Source organism: Equus asinus, chromosome X (assembly GCF_041296235.1).
Source record: "Equus asinus isolate D_3611 breed Donkey chromosome X, EquAss-T2T_v2, whole genome shotgun sequence".
In the NCBI taxonomy this organism is placed as follows: Eukaryota; Metazoa; Chordata; class Mammalia; order Perissodactyla; family Equidae; genus Equus; species Equus asinus.
Genome location: NC_091820.1, coordinates 19303431 through 19331344, shown reverse-complemented (window position 1 = coordinate 19331344; position 27914 = coordinate 19303431). Strand labels below are relative to the sequence as shown.

General features: G+C 45.1%; 1 protein-coding gene across 4 annotated transcripts in view; it reads left to right on the top strand.

Moving 5' to 3' along the window:
• Nucleotides 1–3889: 3889 nt before the first annotated feature.
• Nucleotides 3890–27914, top strand: part of LOC123282387 (transcription factor SPT20 homolog) — a 40170-nt gene continuing 16145 nt past the window's right edge. The window contains exons 1-2 of one of the 4 annotated variants that reach the window (XM_070501906.1): nt 3890–9575; nt 12966–13301. In XM_070501906.1, coding sequence (XP_070358007.1) covers nt 6770–9575; nt 12966–13108 — 2949 coding nt within the window. In that variant the 5' untranslated portion in view covers nt 3890–6769 and the 3' untranslated portion in view covers nt 13109–13301. Of the gene's footprint in view, nt 9576–10136; nt 12944–12965; nt 13302–27914 lie in introns of those variants that run through there. The other 3 variants (XM_070501907.1, XM_070501909.1, XM_070501908.1) reach the window with 3 other exon arrangements.

Genomic DNA, 27914 nt, shown 5'->3' with positions numbered 1-27914 from the left:
CACGCTCTGCTTCGGTGGCCTAGGGTTTCACTAGTTCAGATCCTGGGCGTGGACATGACACTGCTCATCAGGCCATGCTGAGGTGGCATCCCACATAGCACAACCAGAAGGACCTACAACTAGAATATACAGACACATACTGAGGGGTTTCGGGGAGAAGAAGGAGAAGGAAAACAAAAAGAGGATTGGCAATAGATGTTAGCTCAGGTGCCAATCTTTAAAAAAAAAGAAAAAAAGAATGTCACTATTCCCTAACTTCCTACAATCTTGACCCCCTAAAAAAGATTTTGAATTATATGTGATACCATATAAATAAAAGAAGTCGCTCAATCTCTTAAAGGTAGCAACTCTGAGTCAAATTCAACTCTTTCATTGTTTTCAACTCTTACAACCAATTACATATCAAGCTCTGCTCAATCTACCTGAGAAATGACTCAAGTCTTTCCTTTACATCTTCAATAATATTGATCTCATCAGTTGCCACTGGGGCATTGCAATCACTTCCAAACCTGTTTCCTGTCACCAATCTCACCCCATTCCAATCCATTGTCCTCACCATGGCTCCAGCTGACATGCTAAAAGAAGTTACTCTTTCCCTTCAAACCATCCATTAGTTCCCCACTGTCCCCAAGAAACAAAAGAAAAGGGTTCTAAGGCAATCGAAGAGTGGTGGTGGAGGAAAAAATGGCTAACCTTTAACGAGTTCTTGCTGTGTGCCAAGCACTGTTCTACGGACATGGTTTATGCAGACTTTGTCACTTAAACTTCAAAACAAATAAATGAAGTAGGCATCATTATCATCATCATTATCCTAGTTTATAAATGAAGAAAAAGGGGCACAAAAGAGTCAAGTAACTTGCTCAAAGGTACATAGACAATTAGTAGAACTAGGATTTAGGCCTGGCAATCTGTAAAAATTGACGACAGGATTCTAAAATGTATATGGAAAGACAAAAGGACTAGGACAGCCAAAATCACTTTGCAAAAGAAGAACAAAGTTGGAGCTTTATCACTACCTGATTTCAAAACTTATTATAAAGCTACAGTAATTAAGTTAAAGGGGTATTGACACAAAGATAGACAAATAGATCAACAGACCAGAATTGCGAGTCCAGAAATAGGGCTTCACGTACATCGTCAATTGATTTTTTTGCAAAGGTACAAAGGCAATTCAATGGAGAAAGGATAGTCTTTTCAACAAACAATGCTGACACTTGAACATACATATGCCAAAAATGAACCTTGACTTCTACCTCACACCTTCTACAAAAATGAACACAAAATGGACAATAAAACTAAATATAAAGCTTAAAACTATAAAACTTCTAGAAGAAAACATAGGAGAATATTTTTGTGATCTTAGGTTAGGCAAAGATTTCTTAGGTCTGACACCAAAAGCACAATCTAAAAAAGAAAAAAGTGATAACTTGGGCTTCATTAAAATTAAGAAATTCTGCTCTTCAAAAGGCATTGTTAGGAGAATGAAAAAATAAGCTAAAGACTGGGAGAAAATATTTGCAAAACACATATCTTGTAAACAACTTCTATCCAGATCATATAAGAACTCCCAAACCTCCAAGACAAGAAACAACAAGACAAGAAAATACCCCCCCCCAAAAAATAGGCAAAATATTTGAAGAGACACATCAACAAAAATATATGGATGGAAAATAAGCTCATAAAAAATACTCAACATGATTAGTCATAGGGAAATGTAAATTAAAACCACAATGACATATACTAGATACCTATTAAAATGGTTTAAAACAAAACAAAGCAAACCTGACAATGCCAAGTGCTGACAAGGATGTGGAGCAACTGGGACTCTAAACATTGCTGCTGGGGATATAACATGGTACAGCCACATTAAAAAACAGTTTGGTGGTCTCCTTGGCATGCCTGGATATTTACTCAAGTGAAATGAAAACTTGTGTTCACAGAAAATCTTTGCAAAAGTTTATATTGACTTTGTTCATAAGCACCTAAAGACTGGAAACAACCAAAATATCTTTTAACTCTTAAATGGGTAAACAAACCTTGCTATAGCCAAACAATGGAATACTATGCAGCAATGAAAAGGAACAAACTAATAATACACAAAACAGTATGGATGAATGTTAAATGTAGGTATGTAAAGTAAGCCAGTGTCAAAGGCTATATGATTTCTGATTCCATTTATATGACATTCCGGAAAAGGCAATCTGTAGGCACAGAAAACAGATCAATGGCTGCCAAGGACTCTGGGCAGGAGAGGAATTGACTCCAATATGCATGAGGGAATTTTTTTGCATGATGGAACAGTTCTATAGCTTGATTGTAGTGGTGGTTGCACGACTGACAACATTTTTTCAAAATTCATAGAACCGTACACTGAAAAAGATAAATTTTGCTCTGGGTATATTATACTAAGAAAAAATTCACTCTTGACCTCAATCAGTAGGGAACAAACCAGTTTACTATTGTCAATTAGGTCAATTATCTTGCAATTAATTCAGCTCTCTTCTTGCTCTAGTGTATCTTAGTCTGGCGATGAGTTTTCTCAGCCCGCGCCTCTCCCCTGAGCTGTTCTGGGGAAGCGCAGCAGTGGGAGTACGTATAAGCAGCCAGTGTGCTCTCTAACGTGCCTGCAGGCTCCAAGGACGGCCTGCAGTCAAAGTAAACTTGGTAAAAGCCTCACCTTGTGGAGAGACCAGGCAATTAGGGAGCTCAAGTGAAGGGGATGGCTGAGCCATGATAAGCACTGCCAGGCCACCTACGGCACACTGGAATACGCACACAGCCAGATGCAGAGTCCCATCGGTGCACCTGTAGCCCAGGCCGCCTTGGCCTCTTCCTGCTGAGGAGGAAGGAGTGGGCCACACCCTCCATCTTTGGCCCTGTTGGCTTTAAGAGCTGACAAAAACACCTCACCTGAAACTGTCCATTTCACTTGGATGGAATACAGTTTCCTTTCTCCATGTGCCCAGATGCGGCACACAGCCCATTTCTCCACAGCGCTAAGAACGAATGGCTGACTTCTCCCACTTGCCTTCGGCCCTGGCGGAGCAGATGCTGCCCGTGCTCTGCCCATCTGCCCGTGGCACTCGCCATTCCACACGTGGGCAGTCGTACTGCAAGCACTTGTGAGTCTCTGAATGAGGGCATTCTGGGGCCACATCAGCAGGGGTGGCTCTCATATGTGGCAACCTGGAGTGACAGGGAATAGTGCCCCCAGGACTGTCCTCAGCCAATGAGAGAGAGGAGCGGATGGATAAATACCTCAGCTTCCTCCCCTCTAGGCTAGAACAGCTGGAGGCTTGTTCTGTACTGTCCCCCAGAGGTCCTCGGCAGGGACCAGTTGTCCACAGTAGTCTTCTGCTCACAAACATGCCTATCACTGTCATTTTTCCCATTCCTGACGCAGCTCCCCTTTCCCCTCCCAGTGCTTCTCGGGCTGAGCTCCCAAATAAACTGCTTGCACTCAAATCCTCGTCTCAGCGTGTGCTCCCGAGGAAGCCCAACCTAAGACACAATCGATACAACAACTGAGGCTCCAGGCCATCCCGTGACACAGTGGGCAGATCCACATCTCCACTAGGTGGAGGCACCCTGGGACGTCAGCTAAGGGGCTGCGTTTGGGTCACGCTCACGGTTTACAGAGCGGGGTAGTTGAGTGGTTCTCAACCAGGAGGTGGTTTTACCCCACCCCCCAGGGGATATTTGCCGATATCTGGAGCCATTTTTGGTTACCACAGCTGGGGACGAGTGCTAGGGCATCTGGTGGGAAGGACAGGGATGCTGCTAAACATCCTACAGTGCACAGGACAGCCCCCGTGCCCCCACAAGCAATGTCAACAGTGCCAAGGTTCAGAAGCCCTGGCACAGTACAGCACCAGAGTCAGAAGACCTGGCTCTGGGTACTTTTCTCAGCTCTAAAAAGGGGGTGAAATATTTACTTCGCAGGGTTCTTATGAGTCTTGAGTTGAAGTAACGGGAGCGTGGAGTCAATCATTCCTTCATTCTATGGCGCCAACCATGAGCCAAGTAATGACCGAGTTGGTGACCAAACAAAGATGGAAAAGACACCGTCTCTGCCCTCAGGGAGCCCAGAGGCTGGGTGTGGAGAAACAGTGCAAACACTCAATGCCTTTCCAATGCGAAGCTGGCTCCAACGAGGCACGTGGTGAGTGTGCTTTGACAGAGGCACAAGAGGATGCTCGCTTCCTGGAGACAGGAGAGGATGTTGGAGGTGAGCGGTGCAGACCAGCAGCTGACTAAGCAGAGAGGACCGCTGAGCAGAGGACACAGCCTTTGACAAGGGTACAGAGCCCTGAAGGGGTTGGCCTCTCTGCAGCAAGGTGACCATGCTCAGAGCACAGAAAGCTCGGGAAAGAGAGGGCAGAGATGCACCTGGGAAGGAGGCAGGCGCCAGGCGGTGTGGGGCCTACGTGCAGGGCCGGGACAAGGCGAGGCAAGAGAGGCAGCTAGGGCGCCAGCCCTGATGGGACTTGCACCACGCCGAGAGCGGGTGTCTCCTTCAATCTGGTGCCCTAGGCCCCTCACTTGCCTCACCCAAGTCCCCGCTCTGCTCCTTTGCCACAACAAGAAGCTGGGAAGTCGAGTCTGCAGGCCAGGAGCAGCCAGCAGAACCCTGGGACTTCTTCAGTTTTGAGGAAGACAAGCCGACTCAGGCACAGGGCCACCATGCCACTTCTCATCCAACAAAATCTCCAGTTCAGATCAAGAAAACAGAGCTTTCCCTTTCTGTTAGCGTCTCTGCCCAAATGGAATACTGTTACAGATTCACACTCTGTCAGACCCAACACACAGCAAACCCCTGAGGACAGAAGCTAGCGGGATGGTAGGTGAGCAGCCTGCCAGGGTCTGGGAGGCAGCTAAGTCCATCTACTCCAGTTGGAAGAATAAGGCGGTGCTTTGAATGAGGGTCAGAGCTCACGTTCATCTCACTACTTCCCGCTTCATTCAAGTTGGATGTTTGGGTTACTGGACAGCAAAGTAGGATTCGGCTCCCCAGGCTCATGCTTGGCCTAAATTTGGACAGGTGCGGGGAAGAGAGAGACAGGGAAGGCATGCTGACAAGGGTCAAGAAACTGATTTCAAGCCCCTGGAGGCACTCCACGAGTGTCCATCCGCCCAAACCACTGGTATGGCGGTCCGAAATGATTCTTGTCTGTTCCTGAACAAGAGGCATGTTTAAGGGACTCTCAGTCTAGGAGTTTTCAATCTTATCTCAATAGCCTGTATCTACTGTAACATGTAATTATCATAATTGCTATCGATTAAAAAATACACACTTTCTAGCAGTCTGTAATTCAAGAGTTTTGGCAATTTGTCTTGGATTCTTCTCATTTGTGCGACTTTACTAGGAATATTGTACTATCATCATGTCTGCATCTAAACACCAAGAGATTCTTTGAAAAACTTGTCCAAGAAGGCTGGCAGCTTTCAAGGCAACGGAACTAATGGAAGACAATGGCTCATAAATTATCTAAGACTCAATCACATCTCTCCAAATCCATCATTAGGACTGTAGCTGTGGTCTACAGCTACAGGAATCATTTAAAATGTACTGCCGTCGCCTGGAACAATAGTTCTCAACCCCATCAGATGCAAATCACCTTTTAAAACAAGTAGTTTAATCCTGAACTGTAATTCATAGACAAAGGAACTTCCTCCCACATACTTTTTAAATTTATTTTATTTTATTTTTTGCTGAGGAAGATTTGCCCTGAGCTAACATCAGTTCCGATCTCCCTCTACTTTGTATGTGAGCCTCTGCCACAGCATGGCCACTGACAGTGATGCAGGTCGACCTGGGAACCAAACCCTGGCTGCTGAAGTGGAGCTGAACTTCACCACTAGCCACAGGCGGGACCCCCCACCCTCCACTTTTTAAAAACCTGCAAAATGCCCTTATTGTAATACACAGGGAGATCAAGGGGCAGTACTTGCGTATACGAATGCCACGTTTTGTGCACATCTATATGAAACCCGTGGGCAGGAGATCACTGGAAGCGTCAGTGAAGGATCCTGCCACTTGCAGCGAGTACAGTGAGCGTCCGCGTAGGCAGGAGCTACAGATGTGGACTCTCTGGCGGCGTTAACCTGGTGATGGACACCGGGAGCAGCCCTGCCATGGAGGACGAGAGATTCTAAAAACAGTGAACAACTCCTGGTGAAGTTCCGGCCAAGAAAAGAAATGACCGCCTTCCACGGCTTTCCCGACGCTTGCATTCCTGCGAAAACCGTATGCACTAAAAGCGTAGCAGAAAAGCATGGATTTCTTTGTTGGTTGCTTGTGCTTTGACGTGCATGCTGTTGATGGCGAACGAAGAGAAAAAGCCCGGCGGGCCCAGGCCTCGGGTGGGAAAGCAGCCTTCGCAGCAGGGAGCGCGGCCCCGGCCCGCAGGCCGCCGCAGGGGGCAGCGGCCCGCCGGCGGGGAGGGCGCAGGCGCAGCAGCGGCGCCGCAGGGGGTAGGTGGGGGGGTGACGACCCTCCCATCCACTTCCGGCCCGGCCCCAGCGACACGAGGCTCAGCGCGGTGGCGGCTCCAGCGCGTGGCGGCTCCAGCGCGTGGCGGCTTTTCCGATCGCAAGTACTTCGTGCGGCGCTTCCCTGGGGCGGGTCTCCTGGGGTCCGTTTTGAAGCGAGGCCGGTGGCTCCGCCTCGGGTCGCGGCGTTTGCAGGCAGATAATCTATAGGAAGGACGGGATTTCCACCGGCTCGTCACTTGGGCTTTGCCTTCTTTTAGGGCCCCTGTCGTACGCGATGATGCAACACGCCTTAGAACGAGCTCTGGATCGCGCGGCGTGTGTCATCGAAAGTGCCCAACAGAGACCTCCTAAAAGGAAGTACGCGTCTAGAGGGGAAAAATCGGTCTATGAGAAACTGTATGACATATATGTTGAAGAATGCGACAGAGAGCCTGAGGTTGCGGAGGAATTACGAAGCAACGTGAACTTGCTAGAGAAGCTTGTTCAGAGAGAGTCGTTGTCGCGTTTAGTGGTCAATCTGCACCCAGGAGAGCAGGGATACTCGCTGATGCTCAGGGGAGAAAATGGCTCGTATTCGGAGACCATTCGACTGTCTTATGAAGAGGGGGAACTGCTCCAGTACTTGGATGCAGAAGAATTACCTCCTGTTTTGGTGGGTCTCCTGGAAAAATCTCAGGTGAACGTTTTTCACTGTGGATGCGTCATCGCAGAAATACGGGACTACAGGCAGTCCAGTGACGTGGAGGCCCCTGGTTACCAGAGCAGGTACATTCTCTTACGACCAACCATGCAGACGTTAGCCTGCGACGTAGAGTCCCTAACCAGCGACAGCCAGACATGGACCCAGGAGGACAAACTGTTGCTCGAGAGCCAGCTGATCTTAGCCACAGCTGAACCACTGTGTCTTGATCCTTCTGTGTCAGTAGCCTGCACTGCAAACAGTCTGCTTTATAACAAACAAAAGATGAACGCTGACCCAATGAAGCGCTGCTTCAAGAGGTGCTCGAGCCCGGCTCTGAGTCGGCAGCAGGAGCTGTCTCATGGCCCACCTCCGCCCGAGCTAACGGTACTGACTTCTTGCCAACCAAGCAAAGAGAGTAACGCAGGTGAGCAGTATGACCTCAAAATTTCTGGAGCAGGGAATTATGTGGATGTGTGGGAACAGAGACCCTGTGACTTGGCCGTACCTTCTGAAGTGGATGTGGAGAAATATGCTACAGGGAGGAAGTCTGTGAGCTCTTATGACTCCCAGCCAACAGGCTGGCCAGCCCATGAAGTCAGAGATGATTCTGTATTTGAATGGGAAGCAGGCGATCAGTACCGGGATACAAAGATGTTCTTCATGCGCTCGCTTAATGATCCACTTATCTCTGGGAAAGAAACGTCACCTAAAAAAGCCAGATATGAGAGACAGCTGTCTCCCCCCCACGCCTCCAGAGGTGACCATTCAAAGAGTTTCATGCCTGGGTCGAAGACTGATGCTGGGACGGTAGTCATTCGGCCCGAGGAATTGGTCCAGAAGAACAGCAGTTGTCCAGTCAAGGTGTCACACAGCTCCAGTGGCTCAGCCAGTCTCAGCCCACTTTCTCCAGGGAAGGAAACAGAACGGCCTAAGACCGTGCTGCTTCAGGCCTCAGTCCTGGGGGAGGAAGTCCAACCTCCACCGCCGCCCGTCACGCTGCCCTCGAGCTCAGGCACGAGTTCCTCAGCCAGCAGTTTTCCTCCACAGCAGGCAGGCGGCTTTCATAAGTCTGCATCTCCTGCTCCTGCTTCTAAGCCACCAAGTCTTCCCCAGAACTCCCCTGTGGAAGTGAGTCGAGTTAGCACGCTTCCTGCAGCCGCCCAGTCCACTGCTGGCTCATCACAAACACCGGTGACCACCCAGGTCAGGGTCAGCCCCGTTGGTGTCAGGGTCATCAAAGTGGAGAATTCTGTTCCCGGAACCCACACTTTGGAGAGAGCTCCCAGCCCCTCGCAGGGCTCTGCCACTCGGGCCACAGCTCCCGCGGGAATCTTGCCCAGCAACCTGCCCTTAAGAGGCCAGCCACCAAAAGCGCCACCCACTGCCCTGCAAGCGAATTCTCAAGTAGGTGTTCGAGTGATTTTAAAAGATGCTCCAGGTGCCAGGCCCTTAACTCTGCTCCAGTTTCCACCAGGTTCGCTCATTGTGAACACCCAGCAGCTGCCTGGGCAGCTGCAGCAGCAGCAGCTCTATCAGCTGATTCCAGAGCTACAGGGTCAGCAGCCCTCCACTTCGCATCCTCAGCAGCTAGTGTCACAGGCTGCAAGTGCACAAGGTTCAGCCAGTCAGAAAACGGCCTTCTGTGCCCAGCAAGCTGTTGTCGTTAACGTCAGTGGAAGTTTTCTGCAGCCCCAGGTGATTGTGTTGTCTCCGCCTGTCCCTGCCCTGCAAAGACCTGGGCAAAGCCTTCCTCTGCAGAGAGTCCAGCTCTCCTCCGCCTTGCAGCAGCTGCAGCAGCCGCAACGTCAGCAGCAACCACAGCATCAGCAGCAGCCACGGCAGCAACAACACCGTCAGCAGCAGCAGCAGCAGCCACAGCATCAGCAGCAGCCACGGCAGCAACAACACCTGCAGCAGCAGCAGCAGCAGCAGAAGCAGCAGCAGCAGCAGCAGCAGCCACGACACCTGCTGCAGCCACAGCATCAGCAGCAGCCACGGCAGCAACAACACCTGCAGCAGCAGCAGCAGCAGCAGCAGCCACGACACCTGCTGCAGCCACAGCATCAGCAGCAGCCACGGCAGCAACAACACCTGCAGCAGCATCAGCAGCAGCCACGGCAGCAACAACACCTGCAGCAGCAGCAGCAGCAGCCACAGCAGCCACGACACCTGCAGCAGCCACAGCATCAGCAGCAGCCATGGCAGCCACAACACCTGCAGCAGCAGCAGCAGCAGCAGCAGCAGCCGCCACAGCAGCCACGACACCTGCAGCAGCCACAGCATCAGCTGCTGCAGATACAACACTTGAGAATCTTGCAGCCCCCAGTGGCTGTGGCACCAGCAGCAGCCCAGACAGGTCAGCCCCGTCGGCGCCCGCAGACAGCAAGCCAGTCACAAGGTAAAGTGAGTAGAGGCCCTCCAACCCCTCCCAAACCCTGAGGTGCGTTATTTTCTCTTTCTCCAAATCCCAGGGCATCGAGCCTAATGAGTCCCGAGTTTTTGGTTCATTTGTGGTTTTTCTAATGTGTCAGTCGTTCCCATTATTAGATGTGCAAGCTTGATACCGAAGCGCTGCCCCAGGCTTTTCACCTAGAAACAAGGAAGAGGTTTAATAAGCTGGGGTGTTTTGCTGAAGCCATTGCTTTGGGGGCGGTTGTTGACATAGTTGTTTTTATCATCATGATCTAACGTGTACCCAACTCCAAACTAGGCTCAAACTCCTGAGGCCTATAAGTTCTCTAAACAAGAAAACCACCACACCAATCAGGTTACAATTAGTATTATTTTAACAGGATGGCTAGTTTTTAAATTTTTTAAGTGAGTTAAAAAACATTTAACATAAAATGTACCATCTTAACCATTCTTTTGAGAGTTTTTAGAAAAATGTTTTAAGGTTGGTACCTGAGCTAACAACTGTTGCCAATCTTCTTTTTTCTTTTTCTTTTTCTTTTTCCCAAAGCCCACGGTGCATAGCTGTATATCTTAGCTTTTGGTCCTTCTAGTTGTAGCATGTGGGACGCCGCCTCAGCGTGACCTGCTGAGCGGTGGCATGTCCGCGCCCAGGATCTGAACTGGTGAACCCCAGGCTGCTGAAGTGGAGCGCACGAACTTAACCACTCGGCCACGGGGCCGGCCCCTTAACCATTTTTAAGTGAGCAGTTCCATGATGTTCAGTATATTCTCATTGTTGTCCAGCAGATTTCTAGGCCTGTTTTCCTCTTGCCGAAGTGAAGCTCTATGTCCCCTGAGCACCAGCTCCCCGTGTGCCCTCCCCCAGCCCCTGGCCACCGCCATTCTCTTTCCTGTCTCTGAGTGTGGCTGCTTCAGATCCTTCATGGAAGTGGGGTCACACAGGATCTGTGTTTTTGTCACTGGATTACCTCACTTAGCATCATGTCCTCAAGGTTCCTCCACGTTGTAGATGTGACCGGAAGGTCCATAGTTTTTGAAAAATGGTTTCACTGTACAAAATATGTGCTGAAGCGACCTGTGAAATATTGAAACATGTTCAGAAGAATGTACTTTGGTATTTGTTTATTTAGTTTAAAAGGTTTGTACACAGTGTAGGAAATGTAATTTTTACAAATGTGTTTTGAAAAAAAGTTAAAACTACCAAAAAATAATGCTTGTCCCACTTGTATTGCGGACCTGGAGACTCCCAGGGTGTGGAATGGATTGGGCGCACATGCTCGCTGGGTGTCCCCAGCCCTTTAAGAGGCTCCACCTGCGCTCGGTGCCCCCACTCCCCCCAGTTCGGCTGCCCCTCCAGGCCTCAACCACAGGCCTTGAAAAGGCACTTCTGAGACATCTCATTTTCTCTCCTGATACAATCATTTACCCTTTTTAGGACTCTGGGTTATTCGCAGAAAAGCAAAGAGCTAAACATTGGAACTGAGTTTTGTTTGTTTGCTTTTCAAGTGCTGGTGACCTTGTGAGACTCTAAAGTGGAACCCACCCCGTTCTCGTCCTTTCTCTCCCCTTCCTCACTTCGGGAGCATCAGTTCAGCAGCCCCTGCTCCCTCACCTCTTCGTCCTTCTTCCTGGTTTCAGTGGGACTCAAGAGATCCCTGGGCTTTTGTGTTTTCTTTTTTCCCTTCTTCCTTTCTTTTCTTATTGAGGTGTAATTTACATAAGGAACAACCATTTTAAAGTGTAAGGTTCCGAGGCATTTGCTACATATACGCTGTCGGTGCAACCACCACCTCTGTCTATTTCAGGACATGTTCATCACCCCAGAAGAAATCTCTGTAGCCGTTAAGCACTCGGTTGCCATCCTCCCCTCCCCCAGCCCCAGAAACCACCAATTTGCTTTCTGTCTCTATGGCCTTCCCTATTCTAGATAGTTCCTGTAAATGGAATCACACGGTCTGTGACCTTTGATGTCTGGCTTCTTTCACTTGGTGTAACGTTTTTGAGGTTCGTCCACAGTGTAACATGCGTCAGTACTTCATTCCTTTTCATGGCTTAATCCTGTTGGTTGTATATGCCACATTTTGTTTATCCGGTCATGTGCTGATGAACATTTGGGTTGTGCCCACCTCTTGTCTGTTGTGAATAATGTTGCGATGAAGTATTGTGTGCAAGTATTTGTCTCAGTGCCTCTTGTATTTTGCTTCTTACAACTTTGAAAGGCAACCTGTCGATATAAAATTTATTTTTCTGAGTACGCATGTATGTTTCTCTGCCTTTTGCCCTAAGAAAAAAAGGAAATTTGGTCTGGCAGTTCCAAAAGAGACGAATGAAGAGACAGGGAACTCAGGCAACCCGGCTGTACTAAAGGGCTGCCGATCCTCTTAAGGGAAGATGTCGGTTGACTTCAAGCAAACGCGTCAGGTATGCCACCCGAGTGACACTGAGCCCATTTAAGCTTTATGTGACCCATCCTGGACGTCTCTGGGAACGGTGCCTGGGCTGTTAAGAAGTGCAGCAGTGCAACGACCAGCTGCAGAAGAGAGTTTAGGCTCCTCGGCCTCGGGAGCCAACCAGAGACCTGAACTCGGAACCTCACCACATTTGATGTACTTCCGCCCTTTTGCCCTCTTTCTGGTCCTTTCAAGTCCTACCTGGAGACACTAGCTGTACTTGTACTCAAGCAATGTGGTGCTCTTTTCACAGTCAAGCAATTAAATTCAGCTTTGTTTCAGATTACGGTTTGCTGGTCTTTGTTCATTTCCTTCTAATGATCTGCACTGAGGCTGGAAATTTGATGCGACTGCTATTATGAGGCAGAAGAAAGAGCATCACCCTTGAAATAAAATCCCAGAGTGTGTATTTATTCAACATTTATCTAGGGGGGACTTCCCAGGTGCTTCATCCTGTGTCAGGCCCTCGGTGGAATGGGGAGTGTACAGCTCCCACAGAGAAGTAAAATCGCTCTTCAGAATCTAGATCTTACTCAGAACTCATGTAATTTTATCCCTCAGCAAGTTAAGCTAGATTCTCAGTATGATAAAGCCTCAATAGAATAATGAATGTTACATATATAAAGATGAGTACACAGTAGAGAATGTGAAATAGCAGAGGGCTCAAGATTTTAGTGGCTTATTACCCTACCACAAGACACAGGTCAGGACACAGACCAAGGAGATGGTAGAAATAAGATTCCAGAGAGAAGAGTATTTATTGCTCAGCCCATGACGTCCAGGTATGTGTGTCTGCACAGAGAATTTGTACTTATGTCTGAATGATAAGTTACAAAATCTGTCATTCCATTCTAGATTTCTGTTTTGAGAAGACCTTGGCGAGAATGCCCCATTCACCTAAGAAACTTTTGTTTGTTTCTTAAAAGGAACAGAGACGGGTTCGTTGATGGACAGGCTGTCTGTGAGGTCCTGTTCCCGCTTCTCCCACCTCCCGGCAGATACTGATATTGTCGTCGGGTTTTGCTGTGCGCTGCCTCCTGAAATAGCACCACGATCACCTGTTCTTTAGAGCAAACTGAGTTTCTTCTTACCGATAGAGTCTTACTAATGTTCCAGATAGTTAAATACCTTCTCCCATAAAATCTAATAAAATCATTCTTCATCTCCAGGACTTCAGCATTTCATCTGCAGGGAAAATGTACTTAGCTATTTTAATTGCATGTTGAAAAACACCTAGGCTATGAAATACAAGATTTTTTTCCTTCTGTTCTCCCCACGTGCGAGGCACTGTTCTATTTTACGTTTTAACTCGCTCAGTCCTTGAAAGGACCCCATAAGGAAATTACAATTATGGATGAGGAAACAAGGCATTGGGAGCTTGAGTAATTTGCTTCAGGCCACTCAGTTGAGAAGTATCAGAGCCCAGATTTGGAGCCAAGCCTCCTGGGGTCAGAGACCATGTCCTTTACTACACTGCCCTCTCCACTGTCTCACTGAGAGCAAGACAGAGACCCCTCCCCAGTGGGCTCACCACATGGTTGGAGAGACCGCAAGACCTATGGGTGAAACGACAAATTGCAGTCTGTCACTAGCTGTATGTCGGTGTTTGACGGGAGCTGAGAACTGACATCTCTGCCATAGTTTGGAACCATTTGAAAGAGATTCAGGAGTCAGACAGCTGGACGTCAATATATTCCCTTCATACGTGACGCTCCTATATTCAAGGACATAATTTAGATCTGGATGAAGCAGGTTTCCTAATACTGCACCCCGGGATTGGGGAGAGTCTTCCATTCACTCACAGGCGAGCCCGGGGATCTGCAGAGCCCTCCTCGTGGGTCCGGCCCTCTCACTGGGGAGAACTGAGGGGGCAGGGCAAGGGCAATTTTCCTCTAGTGAAGAGCTTCTTAACCCCTGGGCAGGCCTCTTTGTCACTTGGTGAAGCGTATGGATCTTTTCTCAGAATAATGTTTTTATGTGCATAAAATCAAACATATGGCACTTCAAGGGGAACCGATTACACTAAAGTACAACCCTGAAAGTATACATAAGTAAGTTTATGATAATATGTGTGTTTCTTTGTTCATGCATTAAATAATAAGATTTAGTGGTGGGACTAATAATACCATAATTTCGAAGTGGTGCTGGAGCATAAATAATACTTTGAGAGATTTACAACGAGTGAACTGTCATAGGAAAATGTCTGTGATTTCTATTCAATACAAATTCACAGACACTGTTAATACTACTGTGGTTTATCTGTATTTGTATTTGTAGGAAATATTACATTTTAGTTAGAGGTCAGAGATAATAAAGATATAAGAGGTTTTCTTTTCCCAGTAAGTTCACAGATCCTCTAAAAGTGTCCATGGACCCCAGGTGAAGAATACTTGCTCTCTGGGGCCGGCCCCATGGCCAAGTGGTTAGTTTGCGTGCTCTGCTTCGGTGGCCCAGGGTTTCACTGGTTAGAATCCTGGGCATGGACATGGCACCGCTCGTAAGGCCACACTGAGGCAGCGTCCCACATGCCACAACTAGAAGGACCCACAACTAAAAATATGCAACTATGTACCGGGGGCTTTGGGAGAAAAAGGAAAAAAAATCTTTATTAAAAAAGAAAAAAGTATACTTTCTCTGATGGAAGCTCCTCCCCTGGGAAACGAAGTAGATAATAAGCATCATCTCCAACAGTACCTGTTATGTGAGCACGACTATAGGTAATGATCAGGTTTGCTTAAATTGTACCTAGTGGCCAGATTATGGAATGGTTATCACAGCAGCTTGGAAAGGAGTTGCTTACAAGGCATGCATTATTCATTTAATCTTCAAAATGACCCTGTTGGTGGTTAGTGTTAATTCCATTTTCAAGTGAGGAAACAGAGGTTAGTGTAACTTGTCAAAGGTCAGACATCTAGCTGTTAGGGGCCAGGATTGGAATCTAGGCGATTTGGCTCCAGAACCCATAGTCTTAACCACTAAGCTGAACCTGCTTAATAAGCTTAGAGAGCTAGTCTGGGAATACCTCAGGCTAGGTATAACTGCCATTTATCAAGTTATTTCCATGGGAAAATACTTATAAATAATTTTTTTTAAAGATTGGCACCTGAGCTAACATCTGTTGCCAGTCTTTTCCTTTTTTTTTCTCTTCTTCTTCTCCCTAGAGCCCCCCAGTACGTAGTTGTGTATTTTAGTTGTGGGTCCTTCTAGTTGTGGCATGTGGGATGCCGCCTCAGCATGGCCTGATGAGCGGTGCCATGTCCGCTCCCAGGATCCGAACCGGTGAAACCTTGGGCCGCTGAAGTGGAGTGCAGGAACTTAGCCACTCAGCCACGGGGCTGGGCCCATAAATAAATCTTTGAAAGACAACCCTTCCATAGACTGGGGCTTCCTCCATCTAAAGATCAGTGATTATCAAACACCTTGTAGTTGCCAGTTATCCATTGTATTGAATAAGCATTATCCCAAAGTGACCTCATTCTGGGTTGCCTGGACCACAATCAGCTGGGGCTGGAGCAGAGAGGGGATTGGGGCTTCCACCGAACTCAGCTTCCTGAAAGAAGGGCATGTCACTTGTAATGGGCTCCGTCGTGAACTGTGAAGAGTCTGAGACTTTACCCTGCTTGCAAGCTAACAAGTTAGTGTGTTTTAGTTTCATGGTGGCTGGCAGAAGACACAAGAACAGTGGGTCAGAGACGAAGGACTTGATTATTCATAGCACAACAGGCAGCATGAGTTTCATGTTTGTATTAGTTCCCTTACCCCCCTCTCCCCCAAGACCCATGGGGGCAACACAGAGGTGGGCCCAAGTAGATGCTACACGTGCCGTGGATGTGTGTCACAGGGGAGGAAGCTAAGCTTAGGAAATACCAATATTTTAAAGGGGGCTGCAGGCAAACCTACCCAATTTTTGCTCTAGAGGGAGACATTATCTTTATTATACTGGTCAACAAACAAATTTGTCTTTGGCTCCGTAGGGAGACACTATCTCTATTTCCTAAGATAGTCCCCTGTACAAACTTCCTTGGAAATTTAGTCCAGAATAAAGACTGTCAGTGCCTCAGCTCATAGGACAGAAGAAACAAGAGAAGCCCATGGAGAAGTGTCTCCCAACAGACTTCAGGTGGTGGCAACTGGAATTCCCAGACAATTCCTTTAAATAGCTAGCATCCAACTCCAGACTGCCTCAAGCAGTTTGTGTGTCCCTTCATTGATAAGGTTGAGTTCTCATGCTCATTCTGTACAAGGAGAGCAGTAAGAGTGCAGGTCCCTCTACTGGAACGTGGACCCATCCTATGTATCCAGGACCGTGAGGTGGCACTGGCATTCTTCTCTAATGGGTGATGAAAGGAAGAGGACCTGTGCCTTCTCTTCTCTTGCTACTCTCGCCTTGTAAGTTTTCCTTTCCCCCAATAAAACTGATGACTCAATTCATTCCAAGCCCTGGTGTGTGACAGATGCTACCCAAATGGTCTCGGTATGGTAGATAAAGAAAAATAACAAGACATCTAAGCGTTCTCAGCAGCTGGGAGGAGGAAGATCAAACAGGACGGGCGCTCTGCAAAACAGAATTGCTAGAGGAGGACAGATAACAACTTTTAAAAACTAAAACTGTAATTTAAAGAGATTCAAGTACAGTACTGGGGTCACTGGCTGTCCCAGTTTGCCTGGCACTGAGGGAGTTTCAGGGATGAGGGGCTTTCAATGCTAAAACCAGGACAGTCCTGGGGAAACCAGGATAAGTTGATCACCCTATATATACACCCCTTCCCCCCCACACAAACTTTCTGTAACTAGATGCTATGATTTCAAACTTAAAAATGCATTAGATAAATTAAAGGAGAGGTGGGCTACTGCTGAGGCCAGAGTTTGTAATCTGGGTGAAGGGAAAGAAATATCTCCAAAAATAATGTCTCAAAAATACAAAAAGACGGAATTTATAGAGAAGAAAAGATAAGAGACTTAGAGGATAGATCCAGGAGGTAACAAGCAAAACTAGGAGATCAAGAAGGAGACATAGGAACTGATGGAGGAGAAGCGGGGTAAGCAAGTAATAAGTGAAAATTTCCTCGAACAAAACAAAAACCCAAGTTTACAGATTATAAAAGTGCACCGAGTTCCCGGTAGGTTCCGTGAGAATTATGGTAGATAATCTACACATTATAGTAGGTTAGATTACCGTTTAACAAGTATTGATTCCCTTGCCTTTTTCGAATGTGTGTAAGCAGATTGTACTTCTCTAACTCTTTCGCCATGTGACTCACCTTGGCCAATGGACTGTTAGTAGATATGATACAAGCAGAAGTTTGAATTACAGCTGTGTAGTGAGCTCATCTTCCTTTGCTTCTGCTTTCTGCCATGGCTCTCTGCCATGCTTTGGGAGGCTCCTGATCCAAGGAGGATGAGAAGGACATCAGGCAGACCTGGACCCAACCTGAATCTTAGTGTCAAGCCCAGCCCAGATTTGTAGATGTGCAAATTACCAATAAATGCCTACTATTTAATGCCACTGAGATTTTTGTGGTAGTTCATTATGTAGCATTATCATGACAATAAATAATATACACACAGGTTTATCTTGGTAAAGTTATAAATCTCAAGAATAAAAAGTAAATCTTAAGCTTTCACTCAGAAAGAATAAGTTATCTACAAATAAAAAGAAGTGAGATGAGTATTGGACTGCTCATATGCAACACTGGAAGTCCTAGAAGCTAGGAGTTGTTGAAATAACATCTAGAGACTACAGAGAACAAAGGACTGAAGCCCAAGAACCCCATACCAAGCCAGTGTTTCATTCATCCGTCATGGTAAAAAAAATTTTTTTGAACTATTTAAGAATTAAAAAATTTTAACAGCCACATGAGCTATTTGGAAAAATACTCAGGAAATCATTCTAACCAAACAACAAATAAACAAAGAGGCTTCAAGTACTAAAGTTTAAATTAAATGGATGAAGATCGGATTTCTGAAAATAATATGTAGCTCAATCTAAATCAATTATAATGTCTTGGAATATATAATATGAGTACTAGATAAGGGTTTTTTTTTTTCTTGGTGAGGAAGAGTGGGCCTGAGCTAACATCTGTTACCAATCTTCCTCTTTTTGCTTGAGAAAGATTGTCCCTGAGCTAACGTCTGTGGCAGTCTTCCCCTATTTTGTATGTGGGATGCCACCACAGCATGGCTTGATGGGCAGTGCCAGGTCTGTGCCTGGGATCTGAACCTGCAAACCCCAGGCTGCCGAAGCAGAGCGCATAAACTTAACCACTACACCACCAGGCTGGCCCATAGATAAGATTCTTAAAACAAAAGAGGTTGCTGTGAAGACCATTTTAATAATAATCTAGAACTAAATTATTTCAGAAAAACCTAGGCATTGGATGTGGTAAGCATGGAAGTAGAGTGGAGAAAGAGCATTTGAAATTTCTCAACTAGGGCAATAAGGGGGAAGGGAATTAAAATAGTCTCACAGTCTTATCTTCTTGGGGTAGGGGGTGCAAGGAAAAATAGACTGACCAGGTGAGAAAACAGTTGGGAGGTCTTCTTTTCAAATAATGGTAACAAAACATGCAATCAATTAAGAATACCGGAGAATAATAAGTTGCCGTTAAGAGAATGGAAAAATGCGATGGAACTTCCAAATTAGCAAGGACAAAAAATGGAATGGATAGCAACTTAATAAAATCAGCAAAAATAAGGAAAACAAAAAAAAGAACCATTAAAGCAAAATGATATATTTACAACGTGGAAGGAATAAAACCAAGTCTATTAGTTATTTCAGTAAATGCAAATAGACTTAATTCTATCAAAAGATTGAAAATGGCAAAATGAGTTTAAAAAACAAAACCAAACCCAGCTATATTATAATTTATAAGAAATAAAGATTTTGATGTAGTCCCATTTGTTCATTTTTTCTTTTGTTTCCCTTACCCGGTCAGACATGGTACTTGAAAATATGCTGCTAAGACCGATGTCAAAGAGTGTACTGCCTATGTTTTCTTCTAGAGTTTCATGGTTTTGGGTCTTACATTTAAGTCTTTAATCCATTTTGAGTTGATTTCTGTGCACAGTGTAAGGTAACCGTCTACTTTCATTCTTTTGCACGTGGCTGTCCAGTTTTCCCAACACCATTTATTGAAGAGACTCTCCTTTCTCCACCGTATGCTCTTGGCTCCCTTGATGAATATTAGCTGTCCATAAATGTGTGGGTTTATTTCTGGGCTCTCGATCCTGTTCCATTGATCTGCGTGTCTGTTTCTGTGCCAGTACCATGCTGTTTTGGCTACTAGACCTTTGTAGTATATTTTGAAATCAGGGAGTGTGATACCTCCAGCTTTGTTCTTTTTTCTCAGGATACCTTTGGCTGTTCTGGGTCTTTTGCTGTTCCATATAAATTTTAGGATTCTTTGTTCTATTTCTGTGAAAATGTTGTTGTAACTTTGATGGGGATTGCATTGAATCTATAGATTGCTTTAGGAAGTATGGACATTTTAACGATGTTAATTCTTCCAATCCAAGAGCAAGGAATATCTTTCCATTTCTTTGTGTCTTCTTCGATTTCTTTCAACAGTGTTTTATAGTTTTCGGTGTACAGATCTTTCACCTCTTTGGTTAAGTTTATTCCTAGGCATTTTATTCTTTTTGTTGCAATTGTAAGTGGGATTGTATTCTTAATTTCTCTTTCTGCTACTTCGTTGTTAGTTTATAGAAATGCAACCGATTTTTGTATGTTGATTTTTTATCCCGCAACTTGACTGTATTCATTCGTTGCTTCTAAAAGTTTTTTAGTGGACTCTTTAGGGTTTTCTAGACATAAAATCATGTCATCTGCAAAGAGTGACAGTTTAACTTCTTCTTTTCCAATATGGATCCCTTTTGTTTCTTTTTCTTGCCTGATTGCTCTGACTAGGACTTCCAATACTATGTTAAATAAGAGTGGTGACAGTGGGCATCCTTGTCTGGTTCCTGTTCTTAGAGGGATAGCTTTCAGTTTTTCTCCATTGAGAATGATATTTGCTGTGGGTTTGTCATATATGGCCTTTATTATGTTAAGGTATTTTCCTTCTATACCCATTTTATTTAGAGTTTTTATCATAAATGGATGCTGTGTCTTGTCAAATGCTACACCAAGCTAAAAAGCTTCTGCACAGCAAAGGAAACCATCAACAAAACAAAAAGACAACCTAACAATTGAGAGAACACATTTGTAAACCATATATCAGATAAGGGGTTAATATCCAAAATATACAAAGAACTCATACAGCTCAACAGCAAAAAAACCAACAGCCCAATTGAAAAATGGGCAAAAGATCTGAACAGAGATTTCTCCAAAGAAGATATACGGATGACAAACAGGCATATGAAAAGATGCTCGACATCATTAGCTATCAGGGAAATGCAAATCAAAACTACAATGAGGTATCACCTCACTCTGGTCAGAATGGCTGTAATTAACAAGACAGGAAACAACAAATGTTGGAGAGGGTGTGGAGACAAGGGAACCCTTGTTCACTGCTGGTGGGAGTGCAAACTGGGGCAGCAACTATGGAAAGCAGCATGGAGTATCCTCAGAAAATTAAGAATAGATCTACCATATGATCCAGCTATTCCACTGCTGGGTATTTATTCCAAAGAACCTGAAAACACAAATGTATAAAGATACATGCACCCCTATGTTCATTGCGGCATTATTCACAATAGCCAAGACTTGGAAACAACCTGGGTGCCCATCAAGGGAGGAATGGATAAAGAAGATGTGGTATATATACACAATGGAATACTACTCAGCCATAAGAAATGATGAAATCCGGCCATTTGTGACAACATGGATGGTCCTTGATTAAGCTGAGTGAAATAAGTCAAAGGGAGAAAGTCAAATACCGTATGATCTCACTCATAAGTAGAAGATAAAAACAACGACAAACAAACACATAGCAACAGAGATTGGATTGGTGGTTACCATAGGGGAAGGGGGGAGGGCAAAAGGGGTGATTACGCACACGTGTGAGGGGATGGACTATAATTAGTTTTTGGGTGGTGAACATGATGTAATCTACACAGAATTCGAAATATATTACAATGTACATCTGAAAGATATATAGTGTTATAATCCAATGTTACTGCAATTTAAAAAAATCATGCTAAATTAAAAATAAATAAAGAGTTAGCAGGCCAATGCCATAAAAAACAGAAGTGGCAATATTATTATCAGGAAAGGAGGAATTGAAGATGAAAGAACCTACGAGACTGAAGGGGGACGTTGTGGGACAACAGAAGGCATAGTTTAAGGAGCAAGTGTCAAAAACTTATATGTCCCGAGCAACATAGCAGCTAAATATATAAAGAAAAAGCCTAGGATTGAGTCTTGAAGGATGGCAACATTTACAGGCTGGGAAGAGAATAAGCTGGAATGGGAGGCTGCGGAGTGGCCAAAGAAGTAGGGGGAGAGCAGGAAGCCGGGCGAAGGTAATTTCTGGAGGTCTCAATCAATATAGAGGTCAAAGTGACCCCAGCAACAGTGGTCAGACAGACTCCCCACCCAGGGCCAGCTCCAGGGGCAGAGAACACAGGACCTGGAAGACAACACCCCCTTCCCCACAGGCTGAGGGAGATGCAGGCCTTTCCACACAGCTCTCCATTCTCCTGCATCTGCAAATTGTAACAGATTGTAATTGAGATGCACAGTGCAGAATTAGGTTCTTTTTATCTAAATGGGAGTTTTGTAGGCTTGGAGTATTGTTAAGAAAGGAGCAGCTGCCCGATGTATGGGTGACATTGTGGAACACACCAGTATGTGGAAATGAAAAGAGGGTGCCCATTATTTCCCATTAAAAGATCCATTTAACTTCCTGAGACTTAAAAAGTCAGCCCATGTTAAGACAATGTAATGTTTCTGACCCACTAAAAATACCCTTTTCTCTTCTATTGACTAATCAGGAATCTATACTTACTGTCAAGTTTTAGCAATAATTTTAGGGAATTTTTTCTAGTATCTATAGGAAATGCAACTATTTAATACTGGCAAATACAGGACAAATCTCATTTCTGTGCCATAAGCTGTGCAGAGCTTTTGTTTTTCAGTCACGATGATCTGTGGCAATCAGTAAATTCTCGAAACAGCACTCTCACTCTGCATATTGACTGCTCCCCTCAACACACACACATAGGCTCTCTTTCTTCTGGAACAGGCAGTAAATTATGAAAGAAAAATAATGTACTGGATAAAATTCAGATATGATCAGGATGCCACTTACCTTGGATTTCTACCTCTTCCTGTTCTTCAAGGTGTTGCTGGCATTTTCGATGTGTAGGGAATTGGGGCGGGAGGGTAAAATGTAGCTGGCCTGATTTGAACGGGATGAGGGAAGCCAAAGGGCAGCTGACATCCCGACCCCCTCTTCCCCTGGTGGGGGAATTGGGGAGATGTTATTCAAGAGTTCAAAATTGTAACTAGAAGATGAATGAGTTCCGGGGACCTCATGCACAGTATAGTGACTATGGTCAACTATACGTATTATATTATAAACTTCAAAATTGCTAAGAGAATAGATCTTAAATGTTCTCACCACAAAAAAGAAATGATAATTATGTGACATGATGGAGGTGTTAGCTAAAGCTATGGTGGCGGTCATATTGCAATGTATAAATGTGTCATATCAACATGTCCGCCTTAGACTTACACAATGTTATATGTCAACTATAGTTCAATTAAAAAAACTTTAAATGAAAAGAACATTTGGAAATGGCTAACACCATCCACTCAGGAATTTACCTTAAAAAGAAACAAATACAACCAAAATCTAGAGCTGTGGTCCCTTGACCGGCATTGGCATGTTGGAAATGCAGACTCTCAGGCCCCATGCCTGACCTACTGAATCAGAATCTGCGTTTTGCCAAGGTCCCCAGTAAGTTTGCCCAGTGCTGCTATGGGAAATCCCCTGGCACGCTAATAAAGAACACAGAGTTGCTTGTTGCAGTGGGATGCAGACTGGACCTTTGTGTTTTTACCAAGTTCCTCCCTCTGGTGACTCTGAGGGCAGCCAAAATTTGAACACCACTGCACAAGAGCTGTGCTGTTCAGTCCAGCAGCCATTAGCCACGTGTGGCTATTTACATTTAAATTTAAACTACTTAAGATCGAACAAAACTAAAAATTCAGTCACACTAGCCCCATGTGCCACGTGTGGCTGGTGGCTACCCTATTGGACAGTGCAGTTATAACATTTCCATCACTGTAGAATGTTCTGTGGAACAGCGCTGGTCTCATTGGTTCTCAGCCTTGGCTACATATTAGAATCACTGGCCATAGGTTTTTTTGTTAGTTTATTTTACATTTTAGTACAGAATGCTTATTTTAGGCCTCATCCTGCTGGCATTTTTATCTTCACAGAAACCTGACCTAGTGTTTTCTAGTAAGAACCCCATTAGGAAAACCAAGTTCTTGATTCCAGTAAAACCACAGATATTTCATGCTCAGATACTTACGTGAGATATTGTCATTTAAGTTTGCTGGACTCTAGGCTATGGTGCCAGGTTCTACATAGGTAACCTCGTGGATGTGATACTTTCTTCATTTTTCCCTTTTATTAGTTGAAAAGATCACATAAAAACACTAAGAAAAGCTTTAAAAGATTTCTCACAAGCATTATACTATTTCTCTGACACAGTCATTTTTGTTCAAGGCCATGACCATCTAGTTCTTGCATATTTGCATATAGAATCTGAGCTTCTACAGGCCACCCCAGCCTGCTGTTCAATAGGCTTACAACAATTACAAAACTGGATCTTTCTAGATCAGCCCTGCCCCCAACCTACAGAATATACAGAAACATAATATCCAAATGCCTGCCTTCCGGCTCTGTGGGGGCGGTTCTGGTTTGTCCCACATGTATTTTTTGCACAAACATCACGTGCCTTCTTCAGCCTTTGCTCCTACAAGGACAGTGGGGCCCCAGGGATCCAGGTTGCTATAGTGATGTCCTTTGCTGCTTCAGACATGCCTCCATTTCGCACTCTAAGAATCTCCAAGAGTCACCCAACTAGACTGCATTCATAGAGTAGTTCTTTATGGAGCTTTGCATGGTGGGCACTTTATTTGCTATATCTCCTTGTCCCAGCCCCTAAAAGATCGTTGGACTACATGGAAATATCTTCCCTCTGATCAACCATTCCCTAACCAAGTGTGTGCATGTGGACCCTCCGTCCTTTTGGGGTTAGTAAGGAGTAGCCCTTATTCTCCACGGGGCTCAGTCCGAGAGGGAGGAGAGAGCTGGTGGCGCTACATGGCTAGTCATTGTCCTTACCAGGGCTAGGACGCGGGGGAGGCAAGTGAGGGACTCACACTCAGAGTTGTGCAAGTGCGGGGTCGAATCTTCACTTAAAATTTTGATACTGTGTTCATCATGGATTTCTTTTTTTTGCCTTAATTCTGATTTTTAAAAATATTGCATTAAAATATTTCTATTTTGATGGCTGAAATTTTGTTGTTTGTTTGGCACTCCTTTCAATTTTGTGCAAGTGCCTCGCTCACCTCACCCTGTTCCCGAGCCCTGATCCTATCCGTCAGGCTCCTGTAGCCCTCATGCAGATAGAGCCTTGATGGGCCCACCGCTCACGCCATCAAGTCATAGCAAGTACAAATCCCTTCCGTTACCCGGTTGAGGCCCTGAGCTAGCCATGGATGGTTGCTGCCCAGTTGTAATCATGCTGTTCGCCATTTTTTGTATTATGTTTCATTTTCATAAACAATTGTTTCATAAATAATTTTCCTTGTTTCTGGGTTGCCTTAATTGCCTCTATTAACCGTTGCAAGATAGTCCACTCGGCTGATGCACTATACTTAACTATTTCCCTATACTGGATATTCTGGTTAGTTTCCATTTCTCCTTCATTAATGAGTCTTTAAATCTGCAAAGGAGCTGAGTATTGGGGTAAAGGCTTGAATGCGATAAATTTCTCTGCTTAGTAAGGTGGGAGGCTTTTTTGATGTCATTTTGGAGTTTGGGGGTTTTGTTTGTTCATTTGTTTTCTGGTGGGCTGCAAGGAAGAGAAGAAGAAAGAGAGTTAAGCAATTCATTGGAAAGCTGGGGCCCAAGTTGGAAGAAATAACGAAGGGACATTTTAAAAAGAGAGATGTAGGATATTGAATTTAAAGCGTCAACTATATGAGCCACAGTGGAGACGCCTGCTGTTACTGCCACATCTTCAGTAAATGTCCACCAGGTGTGAACTGACTCAGAGACACATACAGGGAGCTCTTAGCACGCTATTTTGCACGTATACAAAAGAAGTCACTTACAGATCAATGCCATGTAACAAAGGCAAAGACAAAATTTATGTCAGAGAAAGAGGAGAGAGAAGAGGAAATGACAGCTATTTGAAAATGGTGACATTTGTTTTCTTTTCCCCAGCATCTCTTCCGACGTTAATCAGCTGGCAGTAAGCAAAGAGGCCTGTGCAGATGCCTGCCAACTTAAGACCACCAGGAGCACACCTGGAGTCAAAGCCAAGTCCGCTCAGTTAGCTTGCTGCAGCTCAAAAGAACTCGCTGCAGGGGAACCGTGGGGCGTTTCAGTAAGAAAGAATGGGGAGCGGTTAGTGCAGGATTCAGGCAGGTGTTGAGAGATTCCAAGGAGAGTTTAAGGAAGTGGGGATATGTTCTGAATTCCATGTTGTCAAGAGGCAGAAGCAATACAATAATTGAGCATCTTAATTTTTATTCGAGAACTGGGGAGATTAAGAAGGGGCTAGAATTGTCATTGATAAAGGAGCAGCAATGAGTCTTATTAGTCAACGGTGGGGGACGGTCAATCATTTTCCTTGTTGAGGAGTGGCCTTGTCTATAGTTCCAAAGACGGTCAAGCAGCGGCCTGCTCTGGACATTATTTACTTTCCACGAGTGCTATTTATCTTCAGTTGGGAACATCATGACCTAGCTGCCAGCAGGGCTGTTTTTCACTTTCCCAGTCCCTCCTTCTGGCCAAGGGCAGACAAAGTCAGCGCGCACGACGTTAATCTGTGGGGTCCAGGTCCACACAAGTCAGGGCATCCTGCCCTTGACCAGCTGGATCGGTCGAGAGAATAACTTTGGTTGTTCACAGATGCACAAGGAGACACTGGGAGTCCGCTCCCAGGTGTTGGGGAGAAGCTGTTTCGGCTCTGTGTCTGCCAGTGTCCTTTGATAGCACCTGCATTTCAAGTATGCCCTTGCCCTGATCCAGTCTTTCTAAAGAGATCCCAATGCTGAGTCTTAGCTTCAGTTCCCCCTAAATGCAGATTCCGAGGGAACAACCCGTGTACAGGTAGTTCACTGTGGAAACCTCTCTCTTTTAGCAAGAGTGGCTCATCCACACGGGGGCCCACCTTCGGGGCTGTAGAACACCCACCTCAGAATGACCCACCTGAAACCTGGAAGAGGGGAGTCTTTACCCACGGGCCCATCCTCATGGCTGAGGGTCACCCGTGAGCCCCTCGCCCTTCCAGGTATGTGGATTTGCCAGGGTGACTGAGTGGCCCCCGTAGGTGTCCCTGGCAGATGTTAAACATTTCTTCAATATGCAGAGAGATGAATGGATAAATGAAAAAAATATTCCAGTGTTTTACCCCTGAGCGTTTTCAATGATTTCTATGACCGCCATGTTAGCAGGATCAAGTCCCAAAGAGATTGTCTCATACTGATGTGTCGCAAAACCTCACGCCCGACCTGGCTTGCCTGGCTTTACCTAGACGATGCCCTTGGCCTCTTAGAGCTTCTGTGTGTAGCCAGAGTTCTGCCCGGCTCTCCTGGGCTGCAGAACCTGAATGTTTTTTCTGTCCTTGTGGGTGAAGGCCATCAGCAAGTGCATCTCCCCACAGACCAGACCCACTCTGGACCCAGTAACAAGAAGAGGAATAAAAGAGAGAAGGAAGACACACTAGTTTTATCGTGCTCCTGTGCCATCTAATTGGGGCACACCTTCTCGGGGAGCTCCATCTGAACAATGTGCCTCTATTTTTAGCAGTATAACTCCAACAAAACTCTGGACAGTAAAATTTAAGCATTCTGCAGGTTAAGAAAGACCAGCCAGAGCTGAAAAGGAGCCCAAAATATAATGATTGAAACTGGTAATATACATAAATAGTTTATCTCTTGTTCAAAATGCTATTCTAGTTGTGAGCAATTTTCTTCTACTTCAAACTCTCTCATTATGTACCCTTCTATTTGAAATGTTAATTCTCCCTCCTCTCGTAATTTAACCATCCACTAATCATTTCTGGGATGGAAACACATATTCCTAAGTGAAACTCTTTTGAAGAGCTGAATTAAGCAGACAGTGGGCTTCTCTAAGTTCTTGTCTAATGCTTAATAAAACTGCCAATGAAGAACTTTTTCAAAGTCTTAAATAAAATCCATGATAATGTTTTTGTGTAAACTAAACTTTTTGGGCCAGACAGGGGTTTATATCTCAGTAGTTAAAGTGAAAAAAGACCCAGTGTAATAAAAATATGTTGCCCCAAAGTGATATTTACAAAAATGACTTAATAGTCTATAAAAATACAGGGCAATTCTCTTTCCAAATAAAAAGAGAACTACGGAGATATAGATTCTAGCCTTGGGTCTTCTGCTTACCAGCTAAGTGACCTTGGGCATGTGTCCGCATCTTCCACCAAATTTTTAAGTCCATTTATAACAAAAATGATAGAAATCGAATCACGAAACAAAAAGGGGGGCTGGCCCCATGGCCGAGTGGTTAAGTTTGCACGCTCCGCTATGGCGGCCCAGGGTTTGGATCCTGGGCATGGACCAACACACGACTTACCAATCCATGCTGTGGCGGCATCCCACACAGAAGAACTAGAAGGATTTACAACTAGGATATACAACTATGTACTGGGGCTTT